A 14311-nucleotide genomic window follows, 5' to 3' on the forward strand; every position below is an offset into this window, starting at 1 on the left:
ACAACAAGAAATAACAGGAGAAACTCAGATATCACTGTCCAATCAATGTTAAATTTTTACTATTCGCCACCATTTCTGATACTGCAGGAGGCAGTTTGGTTTTCTTATCGTACTAACTTTTTCCCATAATACTAATTTTCTCTATTTCATTTACAGTTTAGTTTAACCAAATATAAACCTATTTCAGGGTTCAAGACCCTGCACCCATCTAGGATCTCAACCCTGTAGACATTTGCACATGTACTTAACTTTACGCACATAAGTGGTAATAATAATATCTCGCTCTTATGTAGTGCTTTTCATCAGTAGATCCCAAAAGAGGTCAGTATCATTATCCCTATTTTGCATGCGGTGAATCTGAGGCACAGAGACGAGGTGGCTTGCCCAAGGTCACCCAGCAGGCCAGTGACCGAGCCAGGACTAAAATCCAGGTCTTGAGTCCCAATCTAGTGTTCTATCCACTAGGTTCTATCCAACAGCACTTTAGCAGCTTTCAACAAACTTTTTATTACTGAGTTGGGCTTCTTCAACTACCCGGATTAGTCAAAATGGACTAATTTAGGAGTGGTGGGTGAAATTCTGTGGCCTGCATTGTGCAGGAGGTCAGACTAGATGATCATAATGGTCCCTTCTGACCTAAATATCTATGAATCTATAAAACTTCCTCTGATGTACGGAGAAGTGAGTCATTTCAGGATCACTAGGGGGACTGGGCCAGATCCTCAGCTGAGGAAAATTTATGTCACTCCCTTGATTACAATGAAGCTATGCTGATTTACACCAGCTGAGGATCTGAGCTAATGTATTTAAAATGCAACATGGCACTATTTTTTGTATTAAAAATGTCTCCTACCAAAGAAGCAAATAGTGAAGTCAAGGCTATTAAATATGTAAATTAATATGCAAATAAGGGGTCTAGTTCTTAAGCTACTGGCACATTGCCAAGGCATCCCCTGGTGGTTTGGGTGCAGTTGCCTTGATATTAAGAATAGAGTGACATTAAGCCTTTGGCCCTTTCGTCCCATAGGATCTCAAAGCACTTCAGCACTTCTGCGAACAGCAGAAAAGAAATGCGGTCCTGTCTGAGGTGGAGGGTGGCAAGCAAATGGCACACAGATCCCTGCCCAGCAGCACAGGAGGAATGGAGAATCGGAGCACTTATAAGAATTGCCAAGGGCTCAAAGATCCACCTGTAGGAGTGGCACAGTGAGCTTTAAGGCCTCTTCCACAAGGCTCTCACATAGGGCATGGAGTGGAACTCTGTTCTCCTGTTGAAGGAGAATGGAGCGCTAAATCAACCCTGCCGGGACTTGAACCTATGGGTCCAACGGGTCTAGGTGTTTCAGAACAAGAGGAAAGGATGGTCTTATGGGCCTGGCTAAAGCAGGGGACTAGGACTCACATATAGAGTTCTATTCCCAGCTCTCTTTGTGACCTTGGGCAAGTCATTGAGCCTGTGTGCCTCAGTTTCCCCACCAGTAACTGAGGACAATAGTTAGCTGCCTCACAGGGGTTCTCTGAGGTGAGCTAACATTTGTAAAGTGCTTTGGCTACAGAAATGCAAAGCATCACAAAGCGCTGTGTGGTCATCAGTACCAGGGGCAACTGCCTTGCTGTACCTGGTTTGATGTGCAGAAGAGTCTATTCCTTGAAGAAGTGGGCCGTCGTGCAGTTGGATCTCTTGCATTGCCTGGTGCTGGTGTTCTGAGAAGAGGAGGGGGGACATCTAGAGGCCGTGCGGAGTCTGTAACTGCATAAAGAGGCAGGAGAAACTCTCTCTCACACACGCACACACATCATATTTGGGATAAAAGCAGAGGCAGGCCACATATCCAACACACAATCTCAGTTCAAACATTTACCCCAACCTACTTGCCAGGCTGGTGGCCCAGTATCATATGAAAGCCGGGGTACCTTTCCCAGGCTTGATCCAAAGCTCACTGGGAGACCTTCCATTGGCTCCAACTGACTTTGTACAAAGGCTCTAGACCCAGGTGCTGCCAAAGTTGCTCATGAAAACGAGGGGGTGTCTTGCATTGCTCTGCAGTGACCCTTTAGTCAATTTAGGTGAAAACTCAGGAGAAAGTTGAGTGTGTTCTCCCTGACCCCCTTCTCTCCCCCGCCTCACCGCCTCCCCGATGTCCAGGATCAGAGAACTATGTGGAGAACCTTCCAGGAAGGACAAACTGGACATCAATAGTCAACAGGGCTGTGACTGCAGCGGGCCCCCTGTGCAGAATAGCTGGCAGAGTCAGGGTCTATTTTGTCATGTCGCCATGCCATGTCATTGTTTTGCATCTGTGTTGATGCAAAACGCATTTCACATTACATAAAAAAAACACATACACTAACAGGGTAAGGTGTTCAAAAAGGCCAGGTGCTCAACTACACTCCTAAGCTGCATGCCCCATCACCACGAAAGCTCTTGCAAATCAGATAATTGCACACACAAATAACCAAAAGCAGAGTGGTTAACTCTTATGATTTTATTGCAAGGCTTTTGATATTTGCTTTTTACCTTCAGCCCTAGGTCCCCGGATCCTGTGACTACGTGAGAATCTCATCTTTCATCTCAAAATAAAAATTATGTTTCTAGTTTTCAGGGTTGGTGATAAAAGCTACTGACAAGGCGAAAAGAGCATGTAAAAGGCTAAAAGACCAAAAGGCAAGGATAAAAAGAATCACACATCTATTAGTTTTTGAAAAAGCATTCCGGCTTAAAAGAAATATTTCATGATTTTTGAACACTTGTGGTTGCCAGTACCACAGCACCGGTTATTTGCACAAATCTGTACAGTGTTTGTACACAGAGCTGTGGTAACGACCCTGCATATTGCACATGCAGAGCCTGACCAAGACTAACACTATGTTATTATCAACTTACATTCCAACAGAGGGACCTCTTTCAAAAATCTATTACTACAATACTCAAGAAGCTAGTTTTTGCTCCAGCATATTTTTACAGTTCAAAGGAAATCTTTGAAAAGGGACCTTTGACCTTAATGATAGTCCCCAGCCGTAGGTTTTGTAAAATGTTTCACAAAACCTGGTATCAAATTAGAACTGTTTTTTTAAAAATTGTACAATGGTTCATGAAATTTAATCAATTTTTTAAAAGTGTGAATTTGTCATCAACATTTGGAAAATAGAAAAATGTCAATCAGGCCTAATAAAAATATTTTCTGGGATGTTTAAAATAATCCATGAAAATAGTTGTTTAGTTTGGATTTGAGTCTGCAGTGTTTGCATATGTAAACATTGTAGCACTGGGCAAGTGCATGAGAACCAGAAAGTGAAAACGGCCAGTAGAAAAAAAGCCAATTTTCATTGCCCAAGATGATGAATGCTCCCAAATGAAATAATGGAAATGGTAACAAGTAAATAAAAGTTGACCTTTCTTTTGATTTTAGCAATTAACATGTTACTGGTAACACAAGGAAGAAAATAAGTTTGGCTTGGATTTTTTTAAGCAGAATGTGTCCACCTAAATATTGATTAATGTCAAGGATGCCTTGCAACTTTCAAAAGTCCTTTATAAAATTAATAATAATACACATTCATGTATTAGGCAAATGCCCAAAGACCTTTGTGCACCTTAACATATAGAATGAAAAATAAAATATAGGCAGGCAACATGCCTGAAAAGATTCACCTCTTACCCCTCCTCCCAAAAACTCAACCCCCAACATTAAAGTAGATCCAAATTTTTTTTTTTTTTGCATTTCAACTAGTTCTTACAGTAGATCCCTTACCTTGTGTTTTGGGGTGTGAGAGACTGAGAATGTTTTTTAAAGAGCCAGATTGAGGCTGAAAATTAACTCCTGGATATTTTATTGACCACTTTGTCTCGTGTTCTCTACTTAAAAATCACTGAAGCCATATGGTTAACTATGGACTGTTTCCTGTGCCAAAGGCTAGTGAGTGCTGTCTGTTGTAAGAGTGCCTGTGGGAAACCTGTTGCTGTGCCATTATGTTGGCAGTCCTCAAATTCCATCAGACTCCTGCGTGGTGCATCTTCACTAGGAAAGAAGGTGTGTTCTTGCCTCAAATTAGCTAGTATGTGGTAACTCAAGAGGTCAAATGCTAATGGAGACAAGGCATTTTGTAGATCTAGTATGTGTTAGCAAGTTGAGGTAAACCTTAGACTTCCCCATAGTCCTTACCTTGACCTGCTAATGTGAAAACTACAACCTGCCTCGTCTTCATGAGGATTTTACCCAAGAACACACCTTTCTTCCCAGTGAACACAAGGTCTAAGAGACTCTACATCAGGTCAATAGATCCTGATGGGGATGTGTGCATGTGCAAAGAATCCACATATCTCCTGCTGCTGCAAGGGGAGAAGCTTGTGCAAATTATCTTCCACCCTCCACCATGGACTGTTCTGCAGCTCCTGGTCCTCTCCTACTCTCCTGGGATGGTGGGGGAATGGGGTCAAGCTACGTGCCACAGAGGGCCCGACTTGTGGTGTGGAGGAACTGCTGGACTCTTGGGTAACCTCACCCATGCACAAGTGGCATGGAGTGTGTGTGTGTGGGGGGGGGGGGGAAGATTATCTTCACCCCAGTTGGTCCTGGTTTCAATTCATGGCTTATATCTTCATTTCAGAGCTGTCAGTCGAGATCAGACATGCACTGGCTGTCCATCCTGGCTTAGGAGGGAGTGTCCTGTCCAGGGGATATTTACTACTGGCCCTCCCTCCCCCATTTTGTCCCTGCAAAGCTTTCCTCACTCAGTAGGGCTCAATGCTGTCCAAAGGGACAGTGCACGAGTTGTTAATTGTGGCGATCGCGGAAATCTTCCGCTGAGAAGCACCAAGCAGTAGTATCATTGTTACTTTGCTGTGTTGTGCAATAGCAAGTTCCAACACCACCACTTACGTGGGGGTTTTCAGAAAGTCAGCCAGCTCAGAATAAAGGAAAGACGCCCCATCCTGTGTGAGAGGGGTGGAAAAGTATTCACTGAATCACGACCTTAAAGCTTGAAAGCGGTAGCAGCAAAGATGTGTTAAAAACCAAGGAAATGAACGTGTTTTAAACACCACAGCAGGCCAGGGCCTTTTCACAAAGGCACAACACTTGGAACGTTCTCAGTGCAAGCTAAACATCATTTATGGCAATGCACGCCAGCCTGTGCGATGGGACACGCGCTGACCTCTACTCATCAGAGCAGCAGCCAGCTCCCATCCTTTGCAGCGAGAGCCCTGTTCAGAGAAGTACATAACAATCCCCCACATGGTGGTGCCATTGCCTTCCCAGCCAGAGAGAAGGCGTAGCATTGTCTGGAGCCGGGCAAGGGATGGCAGAACGAACCGACACTGATGTAGCAACTTAATGCATCAGGAATGAACTCAATAAATGACTAACAGTCGCAGGGGATCACACCCCAAACACCACATGAAGCCCATCTGGGACAGATGTAGGATGCATTGGACCTGTCTACAACAGCAACACAAGGCTCTTCTGTTTCGCTTCCATTTTTGCAATATTTACGGAGCTTGTTATGCCCACAAAGTGTTCTGAATGGGTCAGGATGGAGCCCTGCACTGTTATGAACAATTTTAATGATTGGATCCCACAGAAAAACACGCCGGATCTCTATTGACCTTAAATTAACCTCTTGGGAGGCTCATGAGCTTGCTTCTTACAATAAGAAAAGGAGGACTTGTGGCACCTTAGAGACTAACCAATTTATTTGAGCATGAGCTTTCGTGAGCTACAGCTCACTTCATCGGATGCATGTAGCTCACGAAAGCTCATGCTCAAATAAATTGGTTAGTCTCTAAGGTGCCACAAGTACTCCTTTTCTTTTTGCGAATACAGACTAACACGGCTGTTACTCTGAAACCTTCTTACAATAGTTGCAGCTCTGCTTTTAGGACAGGTGGATCAGCGAGCAGGTGAGAGATATTGCCAAGAAGTCAGTAAGCCACTGCATGCACATTAAAGCATTTGAAAATCCTGCAACTGCACTAGCTCTAAAATCAGTTATCGCTCTGTCAGCTGGCATGGACACTGGACACTTGCAGATGTTCTCCCACCATTGCCACTTCCCCACCGGGGACAATAATGACAATGAGGCACTGTAACCAAACCCCTGTGCCTCACTGATGCTAGCGCCCCCACCATGGCTAGCAGGGGGGCAGAGCAAAGGGGAGAGAATTTCAGCCCAGTGGTGGTGATGCCCAGTTATGATGCAGCCTCAGTAGCGTATCAAGTCCACTCCTGCACCACAGTTCAAGAGATACTTCTCACTGCAGAACTGGGCTGACCTCAGAAAAAAATAAGGAGTGTACAGGGGGAAGGCAAAGAGAAGTATCATTAAGTGCTTGTCTGAACAAGGTTTTTGTACGGATCTAACTAAATTGGTTAAAAAAAAAGATTTAGTTAAATCAGTGCAGCGGCTTGGATTGCCAACCCTCCAGGAATTAAAGATTAATCTTTAATTCCTAAAGATTATGTCATAATGAAACCTCCAGGAACACGTCCAACCAAAATTGACAAACCTACAACCTCCTAGAATAGACACGGTTACACTGACATAAAGGGAGTTATATTGGTCTGGCTTGTTTTGGTAAAATTCCTAATTGATTTAAACTAAGTTATAATTAGACACTCAAACTAAAATAGGAGTGTCCACACGGGGGGGAGGGGGGGTTTGCACCATATTAACTAAATTGGTTTGAGTTAAACCAGGGCAACTTGCTCATGTAGACAAGACCTAAGGCTCCTCCCTGTACGTTAGGGACACAGCTCCAGTATGCTGGACGGCTGTGCCGTTGATTTTAGAGAGAGTTACAGCAGTAGAATCTACCGCAATGCTCTGAAATGTAGAGATGAAGGGTTTGAAAGCAATCGACTTTCAGTGAAAAGTAACATTTTCCAAAACCTCTAATGTCTACTGCTCCAACCTCCCCAAACCCTTGAACACTGGGTTGGAAGCAGAAGGATGTGTAATTTAGCTAGCCCATTAGAAAAAGGTACATTAAACATACACTCCCCTCCTTTACAAAGAGCACTTGGCATTTTCATGCAAATTACCTTGTCTTCCACCAGAGGTGAGCAATTTACATTCTTGAAAGGTGTTTTTCAGTCCTCCACATTACCCATTTAAGTCCCAGAAACATCAGCTGTGTAACTAGTGGGAATGAAGCCCGGAGGCTATTTGTCATGATTGCTAGATAAATCGAGATCCAAAAGGATTAAAGATCCTGCTGAGACATTATAAATGGGGCAGTATAGTAACAAAATAACCAGTTATCAGATTAGCAGCCGTGTTAGTCTGTATCTGCAAAAAGAAAAGGAGTACTTGTGGCACCTTAGAGGCTAACAAATTTATTTGAGCATTAACCAGTGTTAGTATATGGTGAAGAGGACAGAATTTAAAGGAACTGTAGTGAGGATTTTAGGGTTTAATATTTGACTTAATTGAAAAATGTTTTTCTTGGAGAGCTTAAGTTTCTGATCCCCTAATTTAACAACAAAATATGTACACGGTCAGAAGTCTCTTTCCCCCCTCCCCCCCGGCTCCACATCCTCCACACCCAATCACAACCTGGTTTAGTTCTTAACATAGAGCATAATTATTGCCCTCTATCATCATCAATTTAAGATCCATAAGCAAACCAACTTCAGCAGATGCAGACTGACATCAGTAGGTTCAAAAAACCTCTTGGACAAGTTTCAGAGTAGCAGCTGTGTTAGTCTGTATTCGCAAAAAGAAAAGAAGTACTTGCGGCACCTTAGAGACTAACCAATTTATCTGAGCATAAGCTTTCGTGAAATTCAGCTCACTTCATCGGATGCGTTCAGATTTATATACACACAGAACATGAAAAAATGGGTGTTATCATACACACTGTAAGGAGAGTGATCACTTAAGATGAGCTAAAGTGATCACTCTCCTTACAGTGTGTATGATAACACCCATTTTTTCATGTTCTGTGTGTATATATAAATCTCCTCACTGTATTTTCCACTGAATGCATCCGATGAAGTGAGCTGCAGCTCACGAAAGCTTATGCTCAGATAAATCGGTTAGTCTCTAAGGTGCCACAAGTACTTCTTTTCTTCTTGGACAAGTGCATCTCCAAACTGCCAACCTTCTGGGTTTGCAAAACTGGGCTGGTTAACCACCTGGGAACAGGGTTTTTAGTACTTCCCACTTCCGGTCAGGTATGAAACACTGCGACTATGTTACCTTGCTAAACGAACTCTCTCTCTCTCAGCTGCATTAGAATAGTGCTTACTGGGAAAGTGAATTCACAGAACAGCCACCAGGGGACACTGAGAAATATTAGCTAACATCAGTTCCATGGATTGTACTGTGGAGCAGGGAACTTTTCGAAGGGAAACAAGGGAGGGCCTACTGGACCAGAAGAAATTTGTTGACAGATTTTCTTGCACATTTTACTCTACAGCTATATACTTAGGAATTGGAAAGTCCTTATTCTGCTTACCAAAACGGAGGATTTCCGTGTGCCCCACTGCAGTTCTTTTGAGAGTGTTATGTGCTCAATTCAGACCAGTGGGAGGGAAGCTGGGTCACGGGGCTAGATTTGATTTTACAGGCACCAAACAAAGGGACACAAAGGAATAATCCAAATAATGTGATTTTATGGTCAATTCTCTCAAACCACCAAAGCTAGAAAAAGCTCATTTATCACTGAGAAGCTGGAATGCCCAGCTTTCTAGAGGTGTGGAGCTGGAGTGTCTAGCCATGGTGGTTTAGGGGACATCACGACAATGGTCACTGCTCCCTCAGGCCAACACAAAACTATCAGGCCATCCCCAAGTCAATTTCACTGTGCAGATGGCCCCCTAAGGGTGGCATTTTCAAGACTGCTCAGTGCTGGCTCAACTCTGCTCCCATTTAAATCAAAAGGTAAGATTCCTACAGACTCCAGACATAGGATCAGTGTTAGGCCAGCGCTGAGACCCCTGAAAACCTCACCCTTTGTTTAAAGCCTGATGCAATTCTTATGGGGGTGGGGGGGGCAATCTGAACATGTGAGAAGGTGAATCCATGTAACAAAGTGACATCTAACTCACCATTTACAATTACACCCAAGATTTTCAAAAGCAAATAGTGATTTCTGGGAGCCCAGCCTCAGAGGCTGGAAGGGTCCTGATTTTCAGAGAGTGGATGCTCTGCGCTTTCAGGCCCCATCGAGATGTCTCCAGTTGGACTCCCAGAAATCACTGGCCGCTTTTGGAAATCTTGGCCTGAGCCTTTACAGTGAGATGGACTGGATTGCTTCAGCAATGTATCTTGCGGCCCTTTTTAAGGTGCACATTGAGTTTGGAGTGCCAAAAGGTGAAGAACACTGGATTAAAACGAGAAGTACTCAAATGCATCTTTTATGCTGCCATAAAATCTAATTGGATAGTTTGATAAAAGTCTTCCATGTGCACTGAATTGCCCTCTTGGTTGGGGGAACGAATAAAGCTCATCATTTAATAGCAACAGAAAGAATATCATAGATCGGGAAGACTTCATATAATCTTTATTTACCCTCTATATGAATGTGCTCACCCCAGCTGAGTTATAAAAAGAACATGAGAGAAAACACGGTTGGTTAGCACTAAGGGCTAGCAGAACTGAAATGGCTTGGTTCAGCCCTGCATATCTCATCACGTAATTTGCTTCAGACAAAACAACACACACAGAAGGATCAGCACAGGGAAAAAACGCTTTGGGTGTAGCCGATTTAAAAGACGCTTTGATGTGATAATGCGTTTGCAGTACTGCAGGGAACTGACACATACACAAGCCAGTCTAGTTACTAGTGTAATAACTGTCACCTTGATTGTCACTGGGGACTGAAGCTAGGGCCAGCAAAGCTAAGATCATGAACTAAAGGGCTAAGTGTCCTAGTTGGCAGACTTAGCAGGCATGTTCTCTGCAGCTCAGGCACAGAAGGAGTTACGGAACACAAACTGCACAATGGGTTACACTTCTAATACGCATTTGTGCACGGACAGAGTCTCAAGGAATCTAAAAATGAAACCCTAAGAAAGGGGCCATGTAGTTTGGTGAAACCACGCAAGGCAGCACAATGGGGCAAGAGTGAATCATCTAGCATTTCTCTAACCCCTCACACCCCAAAGAACTGAACAGCCAAACTTGCGCCCAAGCAAAACACAATCAAATCTGAACCCTGCAATACACTGAAATAGCAGCATAACCGCTACTCAAACGGAGGCCTGGGGTAGAGAAATTCACACCCTGAGCACGACAGCTATGCCAACCTAGTCGCTGCTGTAGATGCAGCTAGGTCTTCTGCTGAACCTTGCTACTGCCTCGGAGAGGCCGATTACCTCCAGCGATAGAAAAACCCCTTCCCTTGCTGTAGGGGGCGTCTATGCTATGGAGCTGCAGCTCCTGTGCCACGGTAGTGCCCACAGTGTAGGTATGGCCTCCGTTAAACCCAGCAGGCTGGATTTGCCAAGAGGCAGCTACACCAGCTCCTGCTGGAGTAAATGCCCTAAGAAAGGACAAGAGAGCCATACAAGGTGCCTACAATCTTCCCTCCAATGGATAGGATATAGCCAGGGCAACTGGGAGATGCATCGATTCAGCTCATCCCGACAGCAGCCTCCACTGGCAGGGCTTCCTGAGGAGTAAAGCTTCTTTCTCCCCAGCAGAACCCGTGTGGGGAGAGCAACAATGAAAACACCGCCTATCCTCCCCTGGATGCGAGTTTTCCCTTCAGGGTACGGTGACTCTCACTTCTATAGTATGTGCCCTGCCTATGCAGAGCAACAGGTTCTGACACGAAAGGAAACGTATCCAAATAAAACTGCAGAAGGAACCGATGTAGACTCTGTGCTTTACCTTGAATTGGGCCCTGGTACCAGGATTAACCCTCTCACTCTTCTTAAGTGGCATAGTGACAAGTGGTCAAAGCCTGTTTTTCATCTCATCTGAAAGGTGGCACTGCTCCAAAAGCACAATGCCATCTAGCACTCTGCCTGGGCACCGGGCCAAGAACGACTCAGAAAAATGGAGTGTCACCTGCTGAATCAACCAACGCCACTTCTCACAGCTCCTTGGCAGTTCTTGGATCCAAGTAATGACTCAGCCAGCCCTGCTTGGATTATGAAACTTAAAAGGATCACGCAGCATGAGGTGCTATGCCTATTTTGAAAGGCTTGTCGCCGGTTCTCAAACTACCATCTGCAAAACAACTTGCTGTTGTCACTATGGAAAAGCATCTGTCAGTCTTCTAGATATGGGTGTGCTGTTTTTTTTCAACCTAACCCAAGAAATCAAGTACTTCTGTGCATTTACTTGACTGGTTGCTTCGTGCTGTTCTTTGACGTAAACTCAACCAAGGAGTGACAAGACAAACCGCAACATGATCTAGAGGGAGCAGCAGGGAGAGAGAAGATTCAGTACTAATAAATATAAATTTCTACTCCCAGAGGAAAAATAGCACGGGGGTACCTATTCCAGCTGCCACATCCATCAGATGATGGTGAATTTATTGTCATTTTTATCTCCCTTATTATCCTAATATTGCTATTTCATGTAATGTAACAGTAAAGATGATGCAGGGAAGGTGGGAAAGGGGTTTTGGAAGGGGAGCTACTCCTGAGAGCAAAAACAATGAGGCATACACAGCTACTCCTCTGAAACCTACTCCCAAGAGGGATCTCTTATCTTGGAGAGATAGGATGGTCCAGTGGACTGAGAATCAGGAGACCTGGCTCTGCCAAGGACCCGCTGTGTGACCTTGGACAAGTCACATCAGCTCTCTGCACCTCTGTTTCCCCACCCATACTTTGTCTGTCTAATAATCTGTATAGATTGTCAGCTCTTCCAGGCAGGGACCGTATGTTTGAAGAGTTTCCAGCACAAAGGGGCTTTGATCTGTCCAAGTCTCTCTGCATTGCTTTGATATTGATTACACACAAAAAAACTGTTAAAAGACTACTGTATGAAGGTTGCAAAAATCAAGCACTCCAAAGTTAGGAAATGCCAGAATTAAGGTTGCCCATGCAACCTTAACTTGGCCCCTGGGTGCATCTGCATTAAGAAATGGTCATGCATGGTTACACACTTTTCCCCCCACAGATCACTGCCACATTCAGCACACAGACCGGACTGCGTTCATTTAATGAGATGCTATTCAGTATTTTCTTTTTAACCCCATTGTTCAATGTGTGGCCCTAGGCCTTATTTACAGTTCAATATACAAACCCAGCTCTGGAGACAGACTTGTGAACTGCCTGTTGAGTTGCTCTATGGGGCTGATCACTATAGTATAAGTTCTTCACAAACACCAATTAATCTTCACCACACCCTGGGAGGTGAGGGGGTATTATCTCCAGTTTACAGATGAGGAAAGGAAGCACAGAAAAATTAAGGTCCAAAGATGTCATTAATTGGGGGTGCTCAATTTGAGACACCTAAGACGTGATTTTTCAGATTTCATTGCATTATAATAGAATGTTGGGTTTTGTTTTTTTTTAAGCACTGCTCCCATAGACTTCAGTCACAACTGTGTACGCTCAGCACTTCTGTAACTCAGACCCCATGTCTCAGTTTTGGGCATTGAGGGAAATGAGAAACAGAAACAAAAAGGAGTACTTGTGGCACCTTAGAGACTAACAAATTTATTTGAGCAAAAGCTTTCGTGAGCTACAACTCACTTCATCAGATGCATTCAATGGAAAATACCAAGAGTTAGCAACCATCTCTGCAAAGTCTGATTTAAGTGATTTCCCCAGCATCACACAGGAACTACGTGGCAGAAGCAGGAACAGAGCCCAGTACTCCGACGAAGCCTTCTCCTGTCTTAGCCCTGAGACCATCCATTTTCTCTTCCTGCAACCCTCTGCCTCAATCACTACATTACATACACGCCACCCAGTGTCTGCAACACAGAACCAGGGGGCCTACAGTTTCCTTCACCACATGCCCTGATTCATCCCCAGAGCAGGTCCCTACTCTGTGCATCCACTACAGCAAGGGTCCTGAGGAAAAATAATGTGTGATCACGTAATTAAAGGCTACAATAATGTTCATGTACAAAGGGGCCAAGTTAAGGTTACACGGGCAACTTTAATTCTGGCATTTCCTGACTTTTGAATGCTTGACTGTGCAACCTTAATAACCTTCTTTTACCAGAAGGGGTGTTTGTGTGTCATTTCCCAGGTTTTAAAAAAAGCAAAACTGAAAAAACAGAAATGGCATCCTATTGACACCCACATGGGTCATAAACAAGGATGGAACCTTTAAAACCACCACACGGAGCTCTCCCACTCGGGAGATGTTCTCTGCTAAGCTCTAGCATGTCTCTATTGAGCCTTGGACAGAAACCACAGTTTGCAATTGATTAGGACTTGGTCAAAACCAGGTGGTTTTTCTTGGGGATGGCAAAAAGGCACATCTCTGACAAAACGGCCACGCCCTCTGCCAAATTTCAAGTCCCTGCTCCAGAGAATGGGGAGTGCTACACCTGTTCAAAGATAAGGTCTTAAGTACTTTTTAACAAGAGCAAAACAGCACACTTTTCCATACTTTCCCCTGGTCTTGCTCTTGGAAATGGCTGAACTATTTTGGCTGAAATTCCCCCCACTCCCCTCTCAAAAAACGAACCACGATTTCAGCTTGAGACAGACAACCGGCATGGAAAATTCCAGCCCAAATAGTTAAAGTTGGGCAAAGCTATAAGCAACTGAAAACAGCATCTTTTAATGGGAAGTGTTGAGAAACTTGAATAATAGGTAGAGCTCCCAGCCCCACCCATAGGTGCTGACTCTGTGGGTGCTCCAGCCCTGGAGCACGCACAGAAAAAAGTTAGCCGGTGCTTAGCACCCACTGGCAGCCAGCTCCCCCTCAGCACCTCCTGCCAGCCAGCAGCCCTGCCAATCAATTCCTCCCTCTCCCTCCCAGCGCCTCCATCCACCGTGTATCACTTGTTTTGTGGCATGCAGGAGGTGCTAAGGAGGGGGAAGAACTGGGAAGGGGCACACTCTGGGAGGAGGTGGAAAGAGGATGGGAAGAGGTGGGGCAGGGAGGCCTTGGGGTAAGCGGTGGAGTGGGGGGCAGGGCCTGGGGCAGAGGTCAAGCATCGCTCAGGTGGAGAGGAAGTCAGCACCTATGGCCCCACCTCTATTATATTAAATGCTTCACAATATAAACAATCTGAGAATCACTCATTCATATCATATAGGGATAATGGAGCCATTAGATGGTATACAGCTGAAGACCATGCTCTTCCATCCCTCGTATCAGAGTGATGGCGTACTGTTTAGACCATACGCACATGCCAAAAACCCCAAGCATTTTAGAAATAGAAGGT

At 44.5% G+C, this 14311-nt stretch overlaps 1 protein-coding gene across 4 annotated transcripts in view; it reads right to left on the bottom strand.

Moving 5' to 3' along the window:
- PRDM2 (PR/SET domain 2) overlaps positions 1 to 14311 on the bottom strand; it is a gene marked incomplete at its 3' end in the record, with an annotated part of 120018 nt that overhangs the window by 2653 nt on the left and 103054 nt on the right. For all 4 annotated transcript variants that reach the window (XM_084651387.1, XM_084651388.1, XM_084651386.1 and 1 more), the window contains one exon: positions 1620 to 1750. In XM_084651387.1, coding sequence (XP_084507513.1) covers positions 1642 to 1750 — 109 coding nt within the window. The remainder of the gene's footprint in view (positions 1 to 1619; positions 1751 to 14311) is intronic.

The sequence above is a fragment of the Lepidochelys olivacea genome (assembly GCF_965140295.1).
Source record: "Lepidochelys olivacea isolate rLepOli2 genome assembly, chromosome: 18".
NCBI lineage: Eukaryota > Metazoa > Chordata > Testudines > Cheloniidae > Lepidochelys > Lepidochelys olivacea.